The sequence below is a fragment of the Lygodium microphyllum genome, chromosome 26 (assembly GCF_053477565.2).
Source record: "Lygodium microphyllum isolate KBCC chromosome 26, Lygodium_microphyllum_v1.1.10, whole genome shotgun sequence".
Taxonomy (NCBI): Eukaryota; Viridiplantae; Streptophyta; class Polypodiopsida; order Schizaeales; family Lygodiaceae; genus Lygodium; species Lygodium microphyllum.
In genome coordinates, this window is record NC_141160.1 from 22,476,695 (window position 1) to 22,501,602 (window position 24,908).

The following is a 24,908-nucleotide window of genomic DNA, read 5'->3' on the forward strand; positions in this document are numbered from 1 at the left end:
TACGGCTGTTGGAAGATACAGATATCCCTTGGAGTCTGATAGATCTCATGACCTAGAAAGAAGTGAAGAAGTCCCATATCCGTCATCTCGAACTTCTCATGATGTGTTGCCTTCATCTGCTCGACCATCTGGGCATGGTCACCTGTCACAATCACAATCGTACGCATAAAGAACAAACATCCTGCGATCTTCACCTGGGGTGTGGGCATAAAGTTGTGGGTTGGCCTTGGAATGCCGATACCCCAATCTCTCTTGGACGAACGAGTTAATCTTCTCATTCCAAGCACGGGGAGCTTGCTTAAGGCCATAGAGGGCCTTCCTCAACCTGTACAACTTACCATCAGAAGAACCAAAGCTTGGAGGCTACTCAATATTGATCTCCTCCTTGAACTCCCCCATTCAAGAAGGCAGACTTCACATCTAGCTCATAGACTGGCCATCTCCTATGGCTAGCCAATGCAAGAATTGCACGAATAGTAGCCATCCGAGTTGTAGGGGCAAAGGTATCATGGAAATCAATGCTTGGGCATTGTGCAAAACCTTTAGCAACAAGGCAGGCCTTGTGCTTGTCCAATGTGCCATCACTGCGGTACTTGGTCTTGAAGACCCATTTGACTCCAATTACCTTTTTATGAGAAGACTTAGGCACAAGATACCAAGTGCCATTTCTCTGAGTCGGCTCCAGCTCCTGCTCCATCGCTTTTTGCCAATGATCATGTTGTAAAGCCTCCTTCACGGAGGTGGGCTCCCGATTCTACATAGCATGAGTCATCAAATGGTAATAAGTGTATACAAGCTCGATGAAATGGGTTTGGTTCCTTTAAGAATGCCATGGGCCATCGTGCGATTGCCACTCCTCAGGAATCCTCTCAATCCCTGAATCACAAAGTGTGTCACGTGCCCAATGGCCGAATCTCTCCTCGTCGCTCTCCATTTGCTGAAGTCTCTAGAATATCCATTGACTGCTGGGGCTCAATTAGAGAGTCCGGTGGCGGAGAAATAAGCTTCTCATCCGAAGAAGAATCCTCAAGGGGCAGGGGCTCCAAAGGTATAGTCGCCAACGTCATAACTATCTCATGGATCTCCAAGAATGGGGTACTCCTCACCCCCCTTTGAGGCTAGAACTTTCACGAACCGAACATCAGGGCTCGTGTAGACATCCGGCTTAATGGAAGCATACAATTGATAACTGTGAGACTGCGAGCTATAGCCCGCAAACACTTGTCTTTTGGAAGCCGCTTCAAATTTGTCACGCTGTGTTCTCGGAATGTGAACATAGGTGTCACACGCAAAAAACCCTGAAATAAGAAACATTTGGCTTAGATCCAAAATACGCCTCATAAGGTGTCATACCAACAACAACGGAAGTTTGGGATCAATCAAGAATGTGGACTGTCGTAGCTACAGCCTCAGCCCATAGACATTGAGGTGTTTGTTTGTGCTCCATCATGGTACGGGCCATCTCGATCACATTGCGATTCTTCCGCTCCAATATGCCATTCTCCCGAGGGGTGTTGGTGTTAGCAAACTCTTGGTGGACACCATGATCTGCACAAAAACTAGCAAGCTCATTAGAAACAAATTCTCTGCTCTTGTCCGATTGTAAGGTCTTTAGTTTCTGGCTTGATTGGTTCTCCTCAAAGAGTAACCAATCCGTGAAGTTGGAGAAAGCCTTCAACTTCAGCTTCCAAAAATAAGCCCGTATCATCTTGTTGTAATCATCCACAATTAGCATGAAAAACAAGCTCCCTTTAAGGGACTTCGTCCACATTGGTCCACAAAGATCAGTAGAAACAAGCTCCAAGGGTGCTGAAGACCGCCTTGAAGCCTCGCTGGGAATAGCATCACGATTTTGCTTCCCACAGGTACAGGACACACATGGCTGTTGGCTCACCACAATATCTAGCAAACCTTGAATAAGCTGTTCCCTAGACGCCTTCTGAAGGTAATCATAATTGAGGTCTCTAAATTGAGCATGCCATAGCTCGAACTGTGTCTGAAAGGTAAAAAGAAGAGAAGTCAAGGTAGAAGAAGACTTCAACTTGTAGACTCCATTCTCCTCATAACCAGAAGCAAGGACCTGTCTCGATCCACGGTTTAGAATTTGAAAGGAATCCTCATCAAACTTGACTAAGAGGTCGAGGGCATAAATCTTGTGCACCGAAAGTAGATGGTATCCCAAGGCTGGCACATAAAGCACCTTGGATGTATGGGCACCACCTTGTCCATTTGGAATAAGATGCATGTTGCCCCGTCCCTGAATAGGGATAGAAGAACTATCACCGATGAGAATCTACCCATGCAAAGAACTATCCATGATCAAGAATCCAAAAGGAACCCACATCAAACCTGATCAAGAGGCTACGGGTACAAATCTTGTGCACTAGAAGTAGATGGTATCCCAAGGCCGGTACGTAAAGCAACTTGGATGTATGGGCACCACTTTGCCCATTTGGAATAAGATGCATGTTACCCCGTCCTTGAATAGGGATAAAAAAATTATCACCAATGAGAGTGTGCCTATGCGAAGGTGGCAAATGAGCAACACCTGCTATAGAAGGAGTCATGTGCCAGGATGCACCATTGTCAACAATCCACTCCCGAATATGTGGGGCTGTCAATGTAGCATCAAAGGCCTTCAAGGTTGATGCCTCAACCACCTCTAAGTGGAGGAAAGTAGCTAATGAGGGAGCAAACATCGCTTCAGAATCCTTGAAGATTTCTCCTTCTTTTACTTTTTCTTCTTCTTCTTGTTGGGGCAGTCCTTCCAAGTGGAGGAAATCGGTTGATGAGGGAGCAACCACTGCTTCGGAACCCTTTGAAGATTTCTCATTCTTCTCCTTATTGGGGTAGTCCTTCTAGTGATCGGTCTTGCCATAGATGTGACAAGTGGACTCCTTTAACTTGCCCTTCTTTGATTTGTCCTCCTCTTCCTCCTCCTTTTGGTCCTTCCCCTTCTTTTGAGAGAACTAACTTATTAATGCCTCCAATTTAGAAGCATTGGTCTCTTTCAATTGCTCCTCTTGGTCCAAGACCATAGGAACCAACTCCTCCCAGCGAAGGGCCTCTGACCACCGCAAGGCAATCAAAGCGGATTAAAAACCACCGAAATGAGACGGTAACTGTGAAAGAAGAGTTATCGCTACGTCTTTTGAAGTGATCACCTTCCTTGTGTTTGGCACTAGTATTTGAAGCTGCCTCAGCTTGTTGATATGCTCCCGCATAGAAGATGACTTGTTGACACTCATGGTCCTCATCTGCACTTCCAAAGAAACTTGTTTCATGATGGTCATTCGGTTATACATATGATCAAGCATCGGCCATATCTCCTGAGCTACTGTCAAATGCTCTATCAAGGAGATCATTATTGTAGTGCATGAGAGAAATAAAAACGAGTGGATGGGAGCATTTAGTTTGTCCCAATGCACTTGAGCCTTTGCCAACTCCAATTTATCACTTGTAGAGAGTTTGGACTCGTCTCTTGATGGAGGAGGGTGAATAGCCTCTATAACAAGCTTTGCTAAATCATAGGATTCCAGAATGGCAAGCATCATAACATGCCAGATGCGGTAGTTCTAGCCATTGAGCTTTTGATTTGATGAAAGAGCTGATAACACGGGCACCTTTCGGTCCATGATCGCCTGAAACTTTGTCTCGGCCTTAGAAGACATCTTCACCTAGAATGCTTGCACAAAACACAAAAAGTAGCCCCCTTTGATTGTGAAAAAGCAACGTGTTAGGGCTCTTCTCTGCTCGTCCCACTCCTTCTTCACCTACCGGAGGCGATGAAAAGGTAAAATCTGCATTTGAAGGCCCAAAATGCAGCCTTCTTCCTTCTCAAACAGCAAAAGTTAGTAGCAACTTCAACAAATCAACTCCTTTCTCGCATGACCATGCTTGCCTCAGCCTTGTTCTGATGCGCAGACCTCCTACTCGCCCTTGAACGCTGAAAACACAGCCTTGTGTTGTGTTGAAATCTCCTCTTTAGGTAGGTCCAGTCCTTCAATGCTTTGATACCATGTCAGAGTGGCGCATGACCAAGATTGAGAGTGAATAGAGAGAGAAGAGAGAGAGAAAGAGACAATGGAACATAGAAAATCTGCAATGAAGAATGTTGTATAAGGAAGCATATATGTACACAAGTGCAAAGTGTATGTCTGCGTATGTCTCCACCTCGAAGATGTCACAGGTTGTGAACCTCAAAGTATCTGCAGTAGCTTCCATGATCAGCAATTTGGAAACCTGTGATCAGAAATATGTGAAAGTGTGTGGAGGCTGGGGAGAATAAATAGCCCAAGAAGAAATGCGAAAAATAATGCAGGTTGGCTGCATTAAGTGCAGCGATTGCACACAAACTGACCGACTGCTCCTGTTGTGCCATGTGGCACTTGCATTGACCGCAACATGTTGCGCCTGTTGACGTCACTTGCTGTACGACCAGACTGCCATGTGTCCTGCCTACTGCGATTGCACAAAAATCTGCCACGTGGATATCCTGCCTGCTCCACCACACAAAACTGCTCGTGAATGCGTGTTTGATAGGAAATGCATATGTACACAGCCTATCTGATGAATGCTTGTCCAGGAGATGACAATCTCTAACAGTCAGAGGGCAATGAATGAGGAAGTGTATGATTGACTAAGAGAAAATGAACATGAGAGAAGGGGGAGACAGAAAATAGACAATAGAGCACAGAAATCTGCAGTATATGAATGCTGAAATGAACAAGGCAGATGTATACATGGGCTATTGAATGTATCTCCCCGAGCCGATCTTTCTCACAACTTAAAAAACCAAGTGAATGATGACTGGGGCAGGCTGCCAATAAATAGGCAAGAAAAATACCAATAAAATAATCAGGATGGCCAGTAAAAACTGGATGACTGTTGCACGAAGGCATTTGCTGAATAAAATGACAGATGAAATGCTCCGCAATAAAGTGTGGCTCCCACACGGCATCCTACACAGCCTGACTAGCCTGCCTGATGGCTCCAAAATGCTGGAAATGACTTGTAGACTCATCAAACTATCTGACCTGGAACATAGGAAATGTGTACGAGAGTGCTAATTGTACAATAGTAGCTTGCCAATGCTGTCCAAGGGATTAATAAATCTCTAAGTAGTGTTCTTTTGTTTCTCTTTTCTTATAGTCTTTTTTTTCTCTTGGGTTGTTCAGTCTATTACAGCAGTCTTCCATGCCTCCATTGTTGCACCCACTTTTGACATAGTATTAGATGTCCGTGTTAGGTCATGGAGGGCTGTTTTTGCCATTGCAGATTTGCCGACTACTGATTTACCTTCTACTAATTGCTGCTGTCCAGGCGAGACCTTTGGCTGCTGATCGCCCAGTTTTCAGCCTCTGCAACTTGTGTTTTTCACCTCAGCTGTCTAGTTTTTTATTTCCCATTGTTTGATTGCTGTACAGCCTGCATTTAATGCTATTATTGACCGCATTTTGCATTCCAGCATCTGCATTTTGAGTATTTTTCATCCTACCAAGCTGGGTGAGTGCTTTTTGAGGCTCTGTTGGTTGTTTTTTAAATCAGATTTTCCCTATTGTGGCTGTCTTTTTGTGATCAATGGTCTTTGCACTGCCTGTGAACTTGTGCCAAGTGCAATCTGTGTTGTGTTCTGGCTGTATTCTCTCTTTGATTCTCTTCTTTGCTTTACCTTTCCTCTTATCTTCTCCAAATGGCACCTCCCTATTACTCTATTGATGATAAAACTTCATGGCCTTGACTATCTTAGATGGAGTACCATCATGGAAGCATGGTTTGTGTGGAAGCAATTATGGTATGCTTTTTCAAGAGCTATTGAGTGGCCCAACCTCTCACTCCTCTTCGAGCTGATCAGGACCTTGATAACTATGAGGAAGCTATGCTTACATAGGATTTTGATGATGCTTGTGCGTATTCTGTTCTTCTCCAATGCATTTCTAAAGAGGTTCTATCGGTGGGTACCTCTTGCAGAACAACTTTTGTGGGAGAAGCTCTAGATGTTGTACAAGGCTCCATCGATTATACGTGCGGTGACCCCTTATGGACAGCTCCAACAACATATGAAGTATAAACCTAAAGATAATGTTTAGTCTTCCTTGCTCGTGTTATACAGGTACATGATCGGCTTTGGTAGATGCAATTTGTATTTCTAGAGGCTCACCATGTGGGGACTATGCTCTATAAGCTCCCTTTGGAGTTTGATGGAGTAGCCAATGTTTTGCATGCCTAGATCTCATTGGCGCTAGTTAGTTTCACACATGTTCTCAATGCCCCTCCCTTTGTTTCTTTTTAGTGTTGGTGATCCGGACATCCTTTAGGACTCTCCAGTGCTAGAGAGGAGTATGAGAGGGTGGTGAGGTGGTTCAGGTGAGCCTCATCTATACAAGTATATAGGTGCAAACAATTCAAATAGAGACTTCTCTTTTGCATTGATTGAAGTCTAGTAAATTTTGAAATCTTGGAGTTGGGATTGACTTCTAGGTTCATGATGGGCTATTTCTCGATAGAGAGTGGGATTGGTTCCATGTTCGAGCTCACATGAGGGGACACTTAGTTGTTTAGCCGAAGATGGTGAATCCATGGTCATATATGCTCAAAGGCATTGTTGATAGGATGGTCATGTATGCTATTGTGAAGCATTGTTGATAGACATTGAGAGTCTCTTTGATTTTTCTCTATTTTCAAGAGGTAGTATGATCGACACCGACATTAGGTTCTCTTTGAGGCACCTTGGTGGTGGCTTGATCACCTATTGCTTGGGTATCCATAGTCCTATTTATGTATCATTGTATTGTATCAGATCACCCATGATCTGAGAGAGAGTGTTAGTAGATTAGTTAGCTCATGAGTGAGTTCGTGTGATTTAGTGGGCTAGGCACATGTGATTATTTATGTATGTTTCTAGTATCTATTTTTATTGTTTTTGCCATTATTTTGTGCCCAACCAACATTATTATTATTTTATTTGCTGGCTGAATTGATTCGGATATTGGCATATTTTTTGGCTATTTAGTCAGTGGCTCCCTCCTTGGTCATTCATTCACTTGTAAACTTTTAGAGCAGGTTTTGTTGGAGAGAGGGAGCTCGTACTAGTGCCCACATAGCTAGTGACTAACGGGTGTATCTAATTGTCTCATGTCTTGGTATATGGATTTCATTTCCTGAGGATTTTTTAAAGTTCTTCTTTGTAGTGTTCTTTTGTTTTTCTTTTCTCGTAGTCTCTCTTTCTTTTCTCATCTTCCGCAGCCTCTTACAATAGTCTTCCATACTTCTATCTTTGCACCCGCTTCTAACAAGGAGATGGTAAGAGGTGGAAGTGGAGGTGGTAGGAGAGAGAAAAGAAGAAAGAAAGTTATATTAACGTCTACAACAGGCCAAGTTGGCCTATGAGACCAAAATGTTGCATACAAAATGTCTGGGAGATTTCAAAAGTCCCAGTGAAGCTAACGTTTATGCTATGTTAAACTAAATTGAGTAGGTACAAAATGATATCTAGACTAGATACAATCTAGAGGTACTTCCACTGCGGTGTGAAATTGCTCCTGGAGTGTTCATCCTAGGATGTCCCGCATGGGTCGCTCTAACACGGAGAGACTAAAGCGGCGGGGCAGGGCCCTCCGATGACGGTAAGAGAGGTAGAGGTAGAGGAAGAGGAAGATGTTCAAATAGTCTACTTTTTTTTCAAGTTGGCAAGGTCTTTTTTTTGTCCAATCTAGATATGGGTCGGATGTATCCGATCAAAATTGAGGGATAGACGGGATGGTTTTGTACATGGACGGGATGCAACCTTGCACCACATGTGCACATACAACTCAAACACGAACAAAAGTGCCCTAGTGAGGGGCTAATTTGCTGCAACGTGCTGCCCAAACACTTATGCGAGAGAAACACATGAAGAATGAAAATGAGGAGCATAGAGTTGGGCAGCATTGATGTTGATGTTGATGTTGATGAGTTAAAGTCAAAGGTGACTGGCTCTAAGGTCATGGTTGTGGAGTTAATTGCAGGTGGCGCACATGCTAGTGGTGCCTATGAAAATCGACAGTAAATAGCAAGGTACTCTAGGAGTTTGAGACGATGCCCATCTAATAGCGGCAGTGGTTGGGACTCAAGGTAGTAAAGATTGGTAGTAGAGTTGTCACTGATGGGTGATATAGATGGTGCAGAGAGTGGAAAATTAAGTATTTTATGATGACATGTTAACTTCTGTAGGGCAGTATCTAGGTTGCTGTGGCAGTGGCAGTGGCAAAAGTATGCAAGGAGCTATTTTTGGTTGGCATGATAGATGGTTAGGTGAATGCCCAAGTGGCAAAGTATGGTGGTGTTGGGCGGCATTTGAAGAGGTCTATTGAGTGATAGGATGTTGAACTTTGTATAGGTGGCCAAATGATAGTTGGGTGGTGCACTTGGTGTTGGAGGTAGCTGAGATAGATAGTAGCAAAGTCGGGCATAGGGCAAGAGAGAAAAATCGACAGGGTCTCAACAAGGTGCGGTAGCTTGAGAGCTAGACGGTGGCGACCATGGTGATGAGGCCAGTCAACAGTGGAACTTGCTTTGATACCACACTGTGGTAGGAGCTTAACTACACACATGGTAAGAGAGAGAAATTGAAAGGTTCTCAACGAGGTGTGGTAGCTCAAGAGCTAGACGATTGCTACAATGGTGATGAGGCCAGCCAGCAATGGAACTTACTTTGATACCACATTGTGGTAGGAGCTTAACTACACACACACACACACACACACACACACACACACACACACATAGTGGTAGGAGCTTAACTACACACACACACACACACACTCACTCACTCACGATGAGTGATGAAAGTACAACTATGATGTACTAAAGCAACGCACCGTTAAGGGCTATTCGTGGAGGGGAAGTATGGGAAAGAACGTGAGAATGACAATACTTTGAATTGAACCAACTTAATCAATTATCACCATGAGAGAGAGAGAGAGAGAGAGAGAGAGAGAGAGAGAGAGAGAGAGTTGACACCATGTTGAGAGGGGAACCGGTCCCTCCCTCTTTATAGGAATTTATTGAAACAAACCACGGGCATCTTATGCGACATGCGTGAACTATATACAAAAGGGACGATTTGCTATAATCTGAAAGTTAGGGTTTTGAAACCCTAATTTTTGCAAACTTTGGGCAGCAAGCTGATTTTCTTCTTTAGTGCTTGGATTAGATTAAACTAAGTAGAAAGTGCTTCTTGGATGAGAGATAGATAAGAGAGTACAAAGCATGTGGCTGAAATTTCAGTATGAGAGCTTTTTTTAAATGAAAAGAGAGACCTCCAATATATTGGTGTGGGACTTGGGTGCTCGAAAGTAGAGGCTATAAATGACAAGTGTTGTTGAAAATGACGTGTAAGGACGCTTGTCTCTTCAAAAAGACACATGTCCTCTTTTAGATACTACATGTCTCTTTTCTAGAGAAAGAAGCTTTCAAACTTTTTACTCTAAAAATCTCTCCAATGGTTAAGAATTTGAAATAGCTGTCGAAGATAAAATTGTTCCTTGCTTCGAGAGCTTTTGACGTGAACAAAATTTCCATTTGAGCAACTTTCAAAAATAATAATCTCCTAAATTTTAGAATTTGCTAAATTTAGCTTTTGGAGAGCTTCATTATATAGGTTCACTGATTCATGGTTTGTTTCTTCAATCATGAGCATTTGGTTTCACTTTTTGAGACCACTCATTGTATAGGCTTCTAGTCAATGTGACTATTTGAGTGTAAAAGTCTTAGTCATTTGAGCTTTGTGGTCAATTCAACCGCTGGACTAAACTTCAATTATAGGGCATTCTAGCCATTGGCCACTCTTAAATAGAAAAATAAACATTAATCATATCTTGAAACACTTAAATAATACAAATCGCCTTTCAAAGCACATGAGCATCAAATTAATTTGGAATCATTGAGCTAAATATGTCTTGGTAACAATTGATATACAAAAGGTTTGTCACAAAACCTATCTTTGGCAAGAAGGTTAAAGGTGCTTGTGTGTATAGGTAGGAGCGTTCACACCAAAATAAGTGGAGGAACACAAGAAAGTGTAACAATTTTGGGGGGATGGTAGTGTGTTAGGAGGTAACTCCAAAGGTGGTGGAGGTCCAACCGAAGCCCCTACAGAAAGCCTTGGCAAGAGTAATGAAAGTGCTTGCATTCATAGGCCCTACCTTTGATGATCTAGAAGACCAGTTGCGCCGCTTTAGCTTCAACTAAGGAAGGAAATTCAGGAACCAAAGAAGAGGAAGGAGATTGCTACATCAACATAGCTATGATGCACTTCCAACAACAACTTTGGGCACCCCACGAATTTCACTACAAAAAGCTTTGCAGTTTTTGTCAAAAAGAGGTTACACAAGCCTAGAATGCTACTATTTGAAAGGATTTCACAAGCTACAAGTTACAACAAGGAATCAGTCTGTGTAATCTGAACTACAGCACCTCTATCTCGAGCTACTTCCAAGGCTCTATGAATGCAGATCCAAGGGGAGCAATGGCTTTAGTTGGGTCAGGGTCTTACATGAACTGTGGAAATCCTCCAATGTTAGCAACTCCTCCTAGTTTTATTATGACCTCCCCATCCAACTATGCCCTAACTCTTATGCCGTAGCCCCACAATACCTTGCTCTATGGTCCCTGCCATTCAACTCCCTGCACAACACCCAATCAACTAGTAATTTGCTATTGATGTGGATTATATGGGCATTATAAAAGCAGTTGCAACTCACGAGCAGGATAATCTCCTTGTCAACAATGTCATGATGTTTGTGACCATCACAGGAGATGGTCCCAAGAATAAGAAGGCTTCATGTGACCTTATGCATGATAGACACAATCAGAGACTCTACCTCTGATAGCAGTATTGACATGAGCTCAAGCCACAGCCCAGTCCCCTTGGCTAGCCCTCAAGAGAATCCTCTTCCCAGATTATAGGAGTGGCGAACTAAGCATTTTCTCAAGCAGCACACCATCTTCAGAACACAGTGCAACCTTCTGCACTGCTGCAGGTCACTTCTAGCCCTCTTAATGCACATCTTCCCTTGAGGAGGCCAATATTCCTTAACTGCCCTAGCCTTCAGGGCTGTTCATATCTATTGACCTAGTGGCCAATGTTTTGGTCACCCGTCCAAGATGTCGAATGTGTAATGCCTATTTTCTTCAAATAAGTCTAGGCCATGTATCTTTCTTTCCAGCATTTTTAGATTAGCCTTCTAGATGTTCAGGCATTTCCAGCTTTATTATTTTCTAGTTTGGCATACACAAGATGCCCAGCTTTTCATTTAGGCATCCAATTTGAAGATGACATTAAATATGCGTGTCAATATCGTCATGGAAATCTTTATTGGCAACAACATAACTTTTGGTGTTACTTCTCTGGTCTTGTTTTTTCTTTGCTGCATCTCTGTAGTACGAATTTCTGAAAATGCAAGAATTGTCTGAACATCTGCACATTCTTACCATGTTGCTTTTGGGGGCTAATTCAGAATTGTGTTATTATTCTATGGGAACCTTTCTGGCTTCAAACTTTTGGAAAGTTTAAGTTTTGGCTACGTGACTTAGATTGCTACTGTTGTTTTGCAGGTGAAGGGTTTAAGCTAGCAAGTTTTTTGACGCAAAAGGGGGAGACTTCTGTAGGAATTGTCTTTGATGAAAACATATGGTACATGTCTTTTGATTTTGTGAAGCATGCTCTGATATGATTACGGAGAAGTGATTTTACACACCCTTGAACAGGCCGTTGCAGAATGCTTTCAATGTGTCGCCTGACTTTGACTTCAATATCAAAGACATGTTAGGGCTGATTAATAATTGGAACATCCTTGAAGAAAGGTACTTGAGAATATCGCATTTGCATGTATGTTCAGTGGCTGAATATCTTCAGATGGTAAAAAGGCCTGCATGGGTGATCTGATTGCAAGTGTTTGCTGAATTCTGCTCTCTTAATTTGGGGTGTTGCAGAATCAATTTACAAGGAGACAGTTTGCCTCTGAAATCTGTCAAATTACAAGCTCCAATTCCAAGACCAACTGGAGCAATTATGTGCATTGGCAAAAATTATGCTGATCATGTGAAGGAAGTTGACACATGGAAAAGTGCCCCAGGAATAACTGCTCCAGCTATTCCACAGGTCTGTTCTTCAATACTGATGTCAAATCCTTTTGCTGCTGGAGAATAGACATGCAGGTTGGTAAAATTGTTTGCTGTGATTTTAGCCCATGTTGCACATATGGAGAGACTCATAAAGCTGGATGGTTGATTAGTTGACACTCACTATGCTGGTAATCTACATGCTTCAAACATTCATACTGGCATCTCCTCGATAGTAGAATTAGATGAATTTTCACTTGGCAAATGTTTAGATCAGTACTGGGCCCATTCCTGTGATATGGTGTGTCATTTTAATGGCCCATCTGCCCTTTCTTTGGTTGCAGCTCATGGACTGGGAACAAGTGGGCATGCATATGGGTCTGGTATCAATTGATAGTTGTGTCCTATCTCTGCATCTACTATCATGGCTGCAAAGTTTCCTTTGTGTCAAGCCACATTCCATACCCTGTGATCACCTTTCAACCAAGAGGCTTGCATGGCAATGCCTATGCTCGTGAGCAACACTGCATGTGCCCCTTCTGGTTGCCAACTGTTCTGACTGTCAAGAAGTGTGTGAGGGGACTTATCCACCAACATTGGTGAAACGCAAGCTACACAGCCTATACCCTGTCATCACCTCTCATGAGGATGGGCAGTAATGTTGAATAGGGGATGGGTAACCAAGAGGCTGGCATGGCAATGCTTAGGCTTGCAAACAACACTGCATGTGCTCCTTATAGTTGCCAACTGTTTTTATGCCAAGGAGTGGGTGGGGTGACTTAATTTTAAGATGTGAAAGGTAATTGTCAAGCTCAAAGCTCAAAAATGGCTTACAAAGATTTTGCAGAAAGTATTTATAAAAAACACAAGCATTCAAAATATATTTATTGTGAAGCTTGAAGTGCTAGGAAAATCAAGCCGGCAAGAATTGTAACCAGCCTTCCTTCCGTGGATGGGTGGTAAATCCCTATTTACAACTTAATTACAGCAGAAAACAATTAATGCAAATCTGAAAATACAAATTTACCTAGTGATCTTGGACAATGCACACCAGATTGGCCCCAAAATTGGCGCCCCTTTCAGTATTTCTTTAGCTTTATTGAAGAAAAAGTTGATTTACAATGGGATTCTCCCGATCCCCTTCGCAATCTAAACTCCCCTTGCTGTCCAGAGTGACCAGCAAGTCTTAATCTATTTTGCCCCTTGATTCAGACACTTAATTGGCCTTCACCCACTGCATAGATGATGGAAATGCCCCAAATTCAATGGCTGGCTAGTCCTCCACTTGAATTTAGCTGAAATTCACCTTCAGCCTTGTTGAATCCAAGTCTTGGAGCTTTCAATTTCTGGCACGCTTTCCAAGGTTGCTGCTAAACCCTAATTTTTGCCGTAAATTAGGGTTTGCAACAGAGAAATTTGCAATTTCTCAGCCTCCAAGCGTCGAAGTGCTGAGATCTTTAGAGCAAGATTGTGAAATGGTTGGGAGATGAGAGAAAAAGCTATAGAGAGAGAAAATTCAGAGTTTTGTCACAAAGAATGATTGAAAATCAGTCAAATGCAGCTGCTGCCTTACCACAACAACTTGTAGATGCAAAGAATTGAGGAAACTCAGTCATTTATTGCTGTTGCCTTGTCTCAACAGCTTGTAGATGCTGTCACCTGCTATTGATTGGTCTTCTTCTACCCGTGGTTGCCTCAGAAGGTTCTCCAATGGCTACAAATTAGATCAGTAGCATCTCCTCCCTCTCTCTTGTAGGCTGAATACACTAAAAATGCCTCTCTCCAGCCTCTAAAGACATTTTTCAGTCTTGCATGGGCATTTTTGATAAGTGACAGTCTTTCCAAATGGTTTTTCTAGCATTAGCTATAATTAAATATTAATTTTCAATCTTTAAATAATGAAAATTAATCTAATAACTATTCAGTGTGCTGAAAAATAATTTGACTGGCCAATAATTGAATTGACTAGGCAACTTTCATTCTTGAGTGTCTTTGTGCCATCTTTAACGATCAGATTGGCATTAGGTACTATTAAATGTTACTTCTCTAGTGTCACCAACTGACATTTATGGCTAAATGAATGACCTAGGCCAACAACTAGCACCAGATACCACCAAGTATTTGTGTGGCATAACTTATAGCAACTTTTGCCTTTAACATCCCGTGATTTTTCTCAGGTCCCAGGCTTGTAAATTTACTCTAACCCTAGTTGCACCTCACATGTGCAACATTTACTTAATCATGTGATTAAGAATTAATCTACTTTTTTTTTTTGCAAGTAAAATGTGGCCGATTATATTACTATAAAAAACTGATTACAACGGAGTGCTCATGCTCAACAGACTAATTGGAGTTGATGAAAGTCACAAGTACATCATATATACAAGCCTCTCAAGGTAATCTGGGGGGGGATGGGGGCAAGAAGCCATGGAGGGGGGGTGTATCGCTATCTGGGGTTGTCTGTCTGCATCACGAAAAATAGGTCATGGCCGCCCCAAGTGCGTATGAAATGACATCGGAGCTCTTAACGAGTCTTGGACTCGCTCCGTACCTGATCCCATCGGCCGCGGGAAGAGTGGATGATGGGGGTCCAGAGCTTTGCTAAGGTTGCTTGTACTGAAAGTCTCTCTTTGCCGAAAGGGAGTGCATCTTCCGAATATGCCAACCGATAAGACTCCCTATGATCTCCTATACCTCAAAGCGGTCTGCTGTGGGCTTCAATGCCTGGCGGATGGATAGAGCCTCTAAACCGATCACTACGCACGACCTTGCCGCGATAATGAATATCGTGTCTTGCATCCTGGTCTCATACAAAAGGTGACGGCCCTGGCTGACCACCTACCCCAGCAAAAAGCTCCCCATGAGATACATCCAAGGTTGGGTGCTATATATCAAAGGATGTGGCATGCTTCTCTCCACACGCGTTACGTCGCCTCACACGACCAAAGGCAGTGCTTTGGGGTTTCCAAAGACTGCTGTATGCAGCGCTTACAACCTCCCTCCTTCTACATCTCGGCAAGCTAGCTTTCCACTGCCAAGCCTCTATGCGCCACTAGCCATAAAAAATACGATACCCTTCTCGGCCTCCAGCTATCCCATAGGCAACGCCAGAAGGTTGGTCCTAAAGGCTCCGTGATGCTGTGCTCCGCCGAGTGCTTGCTACGTGATGACGCGCAATCCACATTCTCCTGTATCAGTACGTGTCTGCTAATCTTGGCGGTGTACTCCAAGAACCTCGGTGGCTTCTTGGCGACCGTAGTGGCCGGCCATAGCCACTCTCTCGGATCCCCCTCCAACTCATCAAGTGGTATGCCCTCCTAGATCCAGAGGCGCCACTCCCGGAGCTCCTGCCAAAAGACAAAAGGGTCTAGTTGCCATGTCTTCCCCTAAAGGCCAATCACCTGGATCCTCTTCCATGAAAGGACAGCTATTCCCTCTTTCTGCTACCCTTTGTCAAGAGCCAAACCCCCCCACCTCTTTTGTACGGTGAAGAAGGTCCTAGGTGGAGCGCCACCCACTCTACTTGCCACCTGTAGGGGGATGCTTGTTAGTGAAAACCTAGCGGCCCATACCTCCCTGGGCTCTATCAGCTCTCGTATCGGGGAGCGAGCTACTCTTGAGATATTGCTGCGTCTATCTCCCTTCTTCTCAACTCCACTCCTCTCTAGTAAGCGTAGACAGAGTACACTTGATGCTAGTTGGGATCCCAAGAAGAAGGAAGAGGTAGATACATCAGTGGCATGTTTTTTTGTCATGACTACATTCAATTTCGTGCAGCCAGGTCAGAGTATTTTAAATTGATGTGCAAGAAGATTAGTGAGTATGGCCCTTCGTATGTACCTCCATTATCAGATACCTTACGCACCACTTTTCTTGACAAGAAAAAAAATCTTGTTGAGCAAGCAATAGTGACTAGAAAGAGCCTATGGGCCAAAAATAGAGTTTCCTTGATTGCTGATGGTTGGAGTGATACATGCAAGCGATCCATTCATAGTATGATACTTGCTGTAGCACATCCTCGTCCACCATCTTGTACACCTTCCGCCATGTCTTGATGGTACGAGCCGGGCTAGCCTCCCAACCAACCCACTGGATGTGGGGGCGCTCGCTAATTTGTGTCCCTTTCTGATCCCTGACTTGGGGGTTCCAGATCACCAGCTGATGGTCTATCTCCTCTTGGCAGTCTGGGGAGCTTTGGATTAGGGTCTTATGGAGGCCTTGCCACACGCAGAGCAAGCTGCGTAGGAAAGGTGATTTGGGGGGGTGATCTGGGCTGACGTGAAGATCCATCTCAGGGACGGCCTCCACTCACCGCCAAGCCTCGATCTACAATTTTGAAGACCCTTCTGCAACAATAGGACCTTCTAGGTCTGCTCTCCCTATGTGAGGCCGTGGACAACTAGCTTCCTTAAGAGGGCCATACTTTGATACTCTGGGTCTATGATCCCAAGTCCTCCCTTTGACCGATGCCGTATGATGGTCTCCCACGCTACCTTGGCCTTGGAATCGTTGGAGCCGTCTGACGTGGACCAAAGAAAATTCCGCACTAGGTGGCAAAGTTGCACTACCTAGGATGAGGAGAAGCACCAACACGAGGCAATGTACCAGGCTGTCGCTAGGAGGGTCTGGTTAACCACCAGGGCTCGATTGGCTAGTGAGAGGCGAGCTATGCTCCAGTAGGTCAGCTTTCTCCGAATAGAATTGAGGATTGGAAGAAACTGCTGGGCGGGAGTGATGTTGAGTTTCACCTGGAACCCTAGGTATCAGACGGTCTACCCTCTTCACCCATCTAAATCCCAAGTGGGCCCCCCACTCCGTGCTAGAGTCCGGGCCTGTGAGGAAACCAACTGACTTTCGCCAGTTGATTTTCGCCCTCGCTGCAGAATAGAACATCTCAAGAGCTAGTCTCACTCGCTCCAGCATCAACTCATCGTCCTCTATGTAGGGTGCTGTATCATTTGGATACTTTGAGTCTAACAACTCAGCTACTCTCTCATTGGAAGTCGGAAGCCGTGTAATCCGCTCATATGTGACTTGAGGAAGTGAGACATCGCCTCTGCAAAGAGTAGGAACAGGTACGGGGCTAGAGAGCAGCCCTGCCAGACCGATCTCTCCAACCGAAACTCCTCTCCTCGCCTACCACCTATGAGAATCTTGTTGGTGGCCGATCTGTAAAGTGCGGAGACCTCGCGAATCCAAGCGTGGGGGAAACCCAACCTCACCATGGTGCCCTCTAGGAAATCCGAGTCCACCCTGTCATAAGCTTTCTTGAAATCCAAGAGTAGTACAACCAGTCTCTGCCCACTATGCTGAGCCTACTCTGTCACCTCAAAGAAGGTGCCTATCCTGGACAAAGCTTGTTTGTGTGTCATGGGTGATGTCTGGAATCACGGGGCGTAGTCGCCTACAATCATCTTTGTAAGTGCCTTATAGGCCACTGACAATAAGGTGATCAGTCTCCATTGAAAAAGCTCCAACCGGTCTTCCCCTTTGAGGAGAGGATTGATAAGGCCTGCGGAAAGGCTCCCTGGTATATGTCTTGAAGTGAAAATCCCTTGGAAGGCCATCAGTAGAGGGTCCTTCACCACTTTCCAGTAGGTAGTAAAGAAGGCCTTAGAGAGGCCATCCTCTCCCGGGCATTTTTGCCCGTCTTGTGTATGGAAAGCCTCCTCTAGTTGCTTCTTTGTGAAGGGGGCTAGGAGAGAGCGTCCCATCTCCTTTGTGACGAGGGATGGGATGTGATCCCAGACTTGCTGCCTACATCACTGTCCTCTAGTTGAGGCTGTCTTGTGTTGGAAAAGGCGTCTATAGTAGTCAGTGGCAATCTCCATCACCTCGTCTAGGCTAGAACGAGTCCTCCCATATTGATCTCAAAGGCTGTGTATCTACTCTCCTAAGGTGCGAGGCTGGTGCACTTGGAAAAACTCCTTGCACATCGTGTCTCCCTTTCACACCCAGAAAGCTCTTGAGGTGCAGAAAGAGAACTATGAGCTCTTGTCCTCTAGGCCAGCAATGGCTGCTCGCATGTGCACCTCGTGTGCGAACTATGCACTATGTTGTTGTAAGCAAACTCAACCAAGGGCGATTATTGCTCCCATTGTGTCTTGTGGTCTGAAACATAGCACCTCAAAAGATCTAACATTGTGGAATTTGCTTCCTTAGACTGACCATCTGTTTGCGGATGGAAGGATGATGAGAATTTCAACATGGTACTCATATTCTCAATAAGCCCTTTCAAAATAAACTAGTCATCCGGGGGTCTCGATCACTAATGATCGACTCTAGCATACCATGATACTTAAAGATGTGTTGCAAAAACAATCGTGCCATATGATCAGCCTTTATTTTCTTCCTCACCGGAATGAAATGGGCTTGCTTGCTAAACTTGCAAATGAGAGTCCATATCCTATCATTCCCTGTAGGTGTCTTAAGAAGCTAAAAAACAAAGTTCATTGCAATGCTGTGCCAAAGCCTTTTTGGAATAGGCAAGGGTTGTAACAAACTCGACATCTTTTGCCTATCATGCTTTACCTATTGGCGTACGATGCATGTCTTAACAAATTGTTCTATGTCATGCCTCAAAGCTGGCCAATAAAAGAAATGCTCCATTGCCTTGACTGTGGCATCAATACCTTTGTGTCCTGTATAAGGAGGAGCATGGCTTTCAGTGATAACTCTAGGCCTTAACTGCTTTGTGACACACAGTCGTTCATGCATCCTCAGAAATCCATCTCTTAGCACAAAGTGTCCATGGCTTTGGCCATTGCAAAGCTGATCATCAACATTAGCAAAGTCCGAATTAGCAACATATTGCTCTTTCATGGCATCCAACTCAGTGTGATAAACCATATTGACAGTCCACAACTGAGGTTTATGTGACAGTGCATCACTTTTCCTACTCTTTCTCTGCGATCTATTTCTCTTTCCAGCCCTATTTTTCAGATTTGCCTTGATTTTCAGCTTTATTTTCAGATTTATCCTTTTTCTCAGCCTTTGACTCTTTGACATGCGGCTTGGCATCATCATCGTGGAATCCTGCATCCTTTCCACGCAGCAATGTGTCGGTTGTAGTAGTAGTTTCTATAAGCTGAGACATACTGGAAACAATGGTCTTAATGCAAAAATCCCAAATATTCTTTGGCAAACCACAAGTATACTTCTCCACTTGCTCATGGAGGGGTCCCGTGCGATAAGAAGTAACCGGTAGCAATTCATCACAAAACTTCTTATTATATTGATCCAAGTTCTTGCAGTCTTTGGAATTCAATTGATTCCAAGCCCTCATAATGTCTACGGCAAAGGTACTTGTCAATCAATTTGAAGCAAACATTTGCTTGAATTGGACCCAAGTGGTAGGTGACTTCCCTTGAATAAGAAGTGTAGACCACCATTGCAATGCATTTCCCTTCAAAAATGTGGCTGCCTTGCGTATCTTAGATGCCTTTGTAAAGTTGCCTCCAAAATAGGATGCATCAAACAATTGAATAAAAACAAGTGCATTCAGCCTATCTTATGCACCACTAAAAGGCTCAAACTTCACGCTTTTGCCACCTTCATCATAGTTCTTCAGTGGACCTATGGGATTCAAGTTATCACAAATGGGCTGCTGCAAAAAGGGTGCATTGGCTGTATTTGCATTAAAACCAGCACTATTTGAAGCACCTACATGACCAGCACCAAATCCTTGTGCTTCAACAGTCCTTGGGGGTGCCGATACATATCCATATGGCCCCCTTTGTGCCCCAAGTGTTATGCCTATACTGCCATATATGGGATTAGGCATTCCACTTGCATTACCTGGATACATCGGGTGTTGTGAGCCATGCATTCGCTGCTGTATACCATAGGGATTTGTGCCATACATTTCCATATGCGGTGCCTGTCCAACCATAGCATGAAAAATGGTACTACCACCAAAGTATCCTTGCTGTCCCATGCTTGCATGTGCATAATTGCCTTGCTGCCCATGTTCCCATGGATTGGCACTACCAAGGTGGCCATGCAATTTGCACTTGCTGCCCTGCGGATACCAATTGTTTGTGCTCATTAGGCATTGTGGGCTCTTTTAAAGAAGGCTTAGCATTTCCTTTGATTCTTGTGGCTGTCCCGAAGCTATAGAAGGTGTCTTCTTCTCTTTGCCTTTGTTGTCCTTCTTTAGGGCATTCAAGAATTGAGTAAACTGGGGATCCTTTGCTAATTCAGCAAAAAGATTTGCTGCTGTACACATTCGATCCTTGAAGCTATCATCAAATTCTTCAGCCCCTTGTTGGTCATCAGCCTCTTTATGCATTGAAGTGCCAACATTTGGGTCATTTCCCACATTTTCAGCATGCTGTCCATGTTGAGAACCATGCCCAACATCAGTCATTGCATTTCCTCCTTCACCACGTGATTGATCAAATTAATATTAGTATTAGTTCCCAAATGGTTTTTCTAGTATTAGTCATAATTAAATATTAATTTTGAGTTCTCAAATACTGAAAATTAATCTAGTAGTTATTTAAGTGCAGTGAAAAATAATCTGATAGGCCAATAATTTAATTGGCTAGGCAACTTGAGTGTCTCTGTGCAATCTTTGACCATCAGATTGGTGTTAGCTATCATTAAACGCCACTTCTCAGTGTCACCAATTGATACTTATGGCCAAATGAATGACCTAGGCCAACAACTGGCACCAGATACCACCAAGTACCTGTGCGGCATAACTTATAGCAACTTTCGCCTTTGACATCCTGTGATTTCCTCGGGTCCCAAGCTCGTAAATTTACTCTAAACCTAGTTGCACCTCACATGTGCAACATTTACTTAATCATGTGATTAAGAATTAATCCACATATTAAGTGAGGTTTTCAAAAACACATGTCCTCATCATGACAAGAATTGTTATATAATCAAGACAAAATCCTCCAGTATGCACTCTATGGCATTATGAAAACGTTTTGAGGACTGGTGCAGAGACTTTGTGTACCAAAAGGCCAGAAGCATGAGCATAACATCAACAGAAGATTGCTTCAGCTCCAGAATCACACCTGTAAACCTGCTGCACAACTGTTGTCTGGGCAGTTGACAATCAAATGCTTAGCAGACCACAGGGACATAAACATTTTGCCAGTTGCAGTGGTTTATCTCTGTCGTGTGTATGTTTCAGTATACAACATTTTGTTGAAGCAATGTGTGCAATGTCTTTTGTGTGAAAAAAGTCCATTCCCATAGGCATGAAGCTGTTTCCTATGTGACTGTCACTATGTAGCAGACATGATTGACTGCAGCAATTTTGGAAATTCATACTGTAGGCAAATCTCCAGAAGCACCATGCTTCTCTAAAAAGACCGTACACACAAATCTGAAACCCAAATGCCACATCCAGAAGTGTAGTGTGTAATTTAACAGGTTAAGCTTAAGCAGCAGTTAAGCAGAGTACTTTCAACTGAAAGTTTGTAGGGTTGAAGCAAAATATATTGTTGTAGTTTCCAACATAGTGACAACCTGCTTTCTGATACCATGAAAGAAAACCAAAACATTCGGTCATATTAAAGTTACAAAGAATTACTGGAGGTAGACTTGATGTTCTTTCTAGAGTCTGGAGGTACACTTGGGATTTCTTTCCAAAGTCAAAGAATTACTTTTTTTTTTTTGGGTGGGTGAGGGAAACGCAAGCCTGCTGCTTTTGCTTTTCACCTGTGTTGGATAAACTTCCAGTTTCTGACCATTTGTGTTTCAGCTAAGCATTCAATGTATGCTTTTTGGTGACACCTAGACAGTTTCATTATTTAGCAACAATAAAAAAAGGAACACACTCAAATGACCATCCATAAGGGCCTGCCTTGTGGTCTTGTAGCATCCGATAGTGTTTACAAAGGCACCACAATCAGTTATTGGACCTGGAGAGCTGATCAAGTATCCTCATGGGCTTTCATCACAAGTGGACTATGAAGCAGGCATGGATATCCCAACTTTTAAACCTGACCCTTGTTTTTAGGTGTTGAAGTTATCAAAGGAGTTTATAATAAATTGACTGTTCGATAAACTACTTTGTTAGCATGACAGAGCTAGCAGTAATCATTGGAAAAGAAGGGTACAAAATTACAAAGGAATCTGCCATGTCTCATGTATTTGGGTAAGTGTGTACTTTTAGTTTGTTTATTTTACCTAGATGCAAAGCAAAAGTAACATAGCTTGAAATAGAAGTCATGCTCATGCTGAATACTGGAAGCTGTGTGATTGGTTTTGTCAATGTGTGGTTCAAAGCTTCAAGTAATGTTGCAATGTGGACTCCCTGGTTTATTGTGTGTGTAAAATTTGGCTATTACATGTCCCTGGAAGGTACACAATATTGAACGATGTTACTGCAAGGGATTTACAGAAAAAACATCAGCAGGTGTGTACGACTTTTTTAGGTTGGACAGTAAACTGGTATTTGTGGCCAGCTAGGCTTGATTCACTTAACTCAAATAGAGAGCAGTTAGAAAAGTGGTTGTGTGTTTATGCTTACAGTTCTCACACAATTGATTTCTCATTTGTACTTTTAGTTTTGGCTATACTTTAATGGTGTTTAGGCAATATAATGAATAAAATTGCTACCTAATCATTTTAACCATAGAAATCTCCAAGTGATCTGATTGAGTAGACTGTCTGTTCATGCTCAAACATCTAGCAAGTTATGGTGGCTCAATGACCTTTCTGTAAGTCATACAGCTTCAAATATCCAAGTCAAATTTTACAGGTCTGAAATGATGGAGGATGATACTTCATCTATTTGAGTGCTGTTGGGATGCCAGACCTGCAAATACTTGATAGTGGGCAAATTATTTTCTGCATCTTAGTCCATTAACTGTTTTATGAAAGTAGCATATTGCAGCAGCACGTTCACATTTTCCACTTTTCTCATCCCTGGTACCTAAATGTGATGGTGTTATCCTCTTGCACATGGCATCATCATCATGACCAGCTGCACTCATGTGCTCAATCCAGCAGCATTCATGTCTGCTGGGTATTTAATCATATCAAGCTCTGTCAAGCAAGGGATACTTCTTGCTGATTGCACTCTTCAGTTCTATCATTTGTTCGTTTCATGAAGTTGCTGTAAAGATGTGATTTTGACACTGTTGAGTGTGTGTGAGTTTTTTAGTGGTTTATAGGAAAGAGTTGTGACACATTCTGTCCTATGGGGCCATATTTAGTTCCAGCTTCTCAAATTAATGGGCAAGATCTGCAGATTTGTTGCTGGGTAAATGGAGAATTGAGGCAGGTGAGGGATACTTAGAGATCTTTTGGTTTGTAGCTAATCTGTGTAGGTGTTAAGGCCTTAATTTTGACTGTGAAAATGATGGCAGGATGGAAGAACATCACAGATGATATTCCCTATTCCTGATCTGATTGAGGCTATTTCAGCTTGTATTACTTTGAAGCCTGGAGATATTATAGCCACTGGAACGCCTGCTGGTAGGGATTGCGTGCACATTTGTGTGTACTGTTTTGCTATTTTTTTTTCCCACTAGATCTCTGTTACTTATGATGTTTGTCTTGTGTACAAGGTGTTGGATCTGGCTTCAATCCTCCAAAACATCTTTTGCCAGGTGATGTGGTTCGCATAAGCATTGAAGGCATTGGGGTGCTGGAAAACAAAGTTCAATGAACCAAAGCATTTTCACTTGGATAAAGCATTGAATATATTGGGGTGCTTTGGAAGAGCCAATGGGCCTGATCGTGTTGTCATTTGACTTCCATATTCTATATTGAGCTAGATTACAAATATGTTGCTTATTATCTACTGATCTAATCATTCATTGATTATGCTTGATATAATTTGGGAGATATGCAAAATACTTCAGAAAATGGTCCCATATGATAATGTGGTTGGTGTGTCCAGCAAAAACTCGATGCAGATGCTGTCTGGAAAGAGTGAAGTGTCACTCCTCTTCCTGAAGACCATGCACATTTTGCCAACAACCCCAACAACCTCATGACAAGTTTGGCACTATAAATTACATCTTATTGTGTACTCCAATCTCTCAAAATTTTGAAGTTACAGCTCATTCAGATATTCCTGTTTTTGTGTTTAATAAGCATGCTTGTTTTACATGGCCTTGGCAATGCAGATTGATCTTCAATTAAGCTTATAACCATGTAATTTTGATGGTGTATGTCACTCTAGTTTCCAGCAAAGTTGCATTTGTTGGCTACTCGTCCCTTCATTGTATCTCTTGGTCTTGGAAGGTGCAGTTTCTACAAGTTGTAGGCTGTCCTTGTCCTTCATCCAACATGGCTCTTGTTGGGAGATCAAGAGCGTATCACATCTATGAGTGGGGTCCATGGCCATTGTATTAAAAAAAACGCACCCACATGTATTGTGGGGTATGTTTAGTGTGAGGATGCAGTTTGTATGATTTGGAAGTGGTTCTTGTCCTTAAAACATTGCTCTTGGAGGCTCAAGGGTGTCATGCATAGGTCCATTGGCATTGTGAAGAAGACAAGGATTGTGTATTATTGCGGCCACCTTTGTAATTTGCAAGCACCTTTATATGTGAAAGACATGGTTGTATATGTTATTTGTTTTGCCAAAATCTTCAAATATTTGGACTTCCAAATAGACAAGAGGAGACCTTGAGTAGAAGATGCGGATCAATTCATAAGATAGTATATAGACAAGCACATCTTATAAGCACATTGATCGTGTTATGCATCCATGTCATGTGCCTCGATCTAGGATCATCAAGGATGCGTTGCTATCAATTATATTTTTCTAGATCTTTCTTTGGTAAAAAGCTACAGTCAATGTCTAGTGTGAAGTTGAAGGACATACATGA

General features: G+C 43.0%; 1 protein-coding gene across 1 annotated transcript in view; it reads left to right on the plus strand.

The window, feature by feature from the left end:
* Window positions 1-24,618, plus strand: part of LOC148013046 (uncharacterized) — a 47,893-nt gene extending 23,275 nt beyond the window's left edge. The window contains exons 2-10 of the mRNA XM_087667677.1: window positions 11,596-11,674; window positions 11,749-11,844; window positions 11,974-12,142; window positions 21,941-22,040; window positions 22,150-22,219; window positions 22,426-22,480; window positions 23,231-23,350; window positions 23,436-23,544; window positions 23,637-24,618. Coding sequence (XP_087523803.1) covers window positions 11,596-11,674; window positions 11,749-11,844; window positions 11,974-12,142; window positions 21,941-22,040; window positions 22,150-22,219; window positions 22,426-22,480; window positions 23,231-23,350; window positions 23,436-23,544; window positions 23,637-23,737 — 899 coding nt within the window. The 3' untranslated portion in view covers window positions 23,738-24,618. The remainder of the gene's footprint in view (window positions 1-11,595; window positions 11,675-11,748; window positions 11,845-11,973; window positions 12,143-21,940; window positions 22,041-22,149; window positions 22,220-22,425; window positions 22,481-23,230; window positions 23,351-23,435; window positions 23,545-23,636) is intronic.
* The last annotated feature ends 290 nt before the right edge of the window (window positions 24,619-24,908 follow it).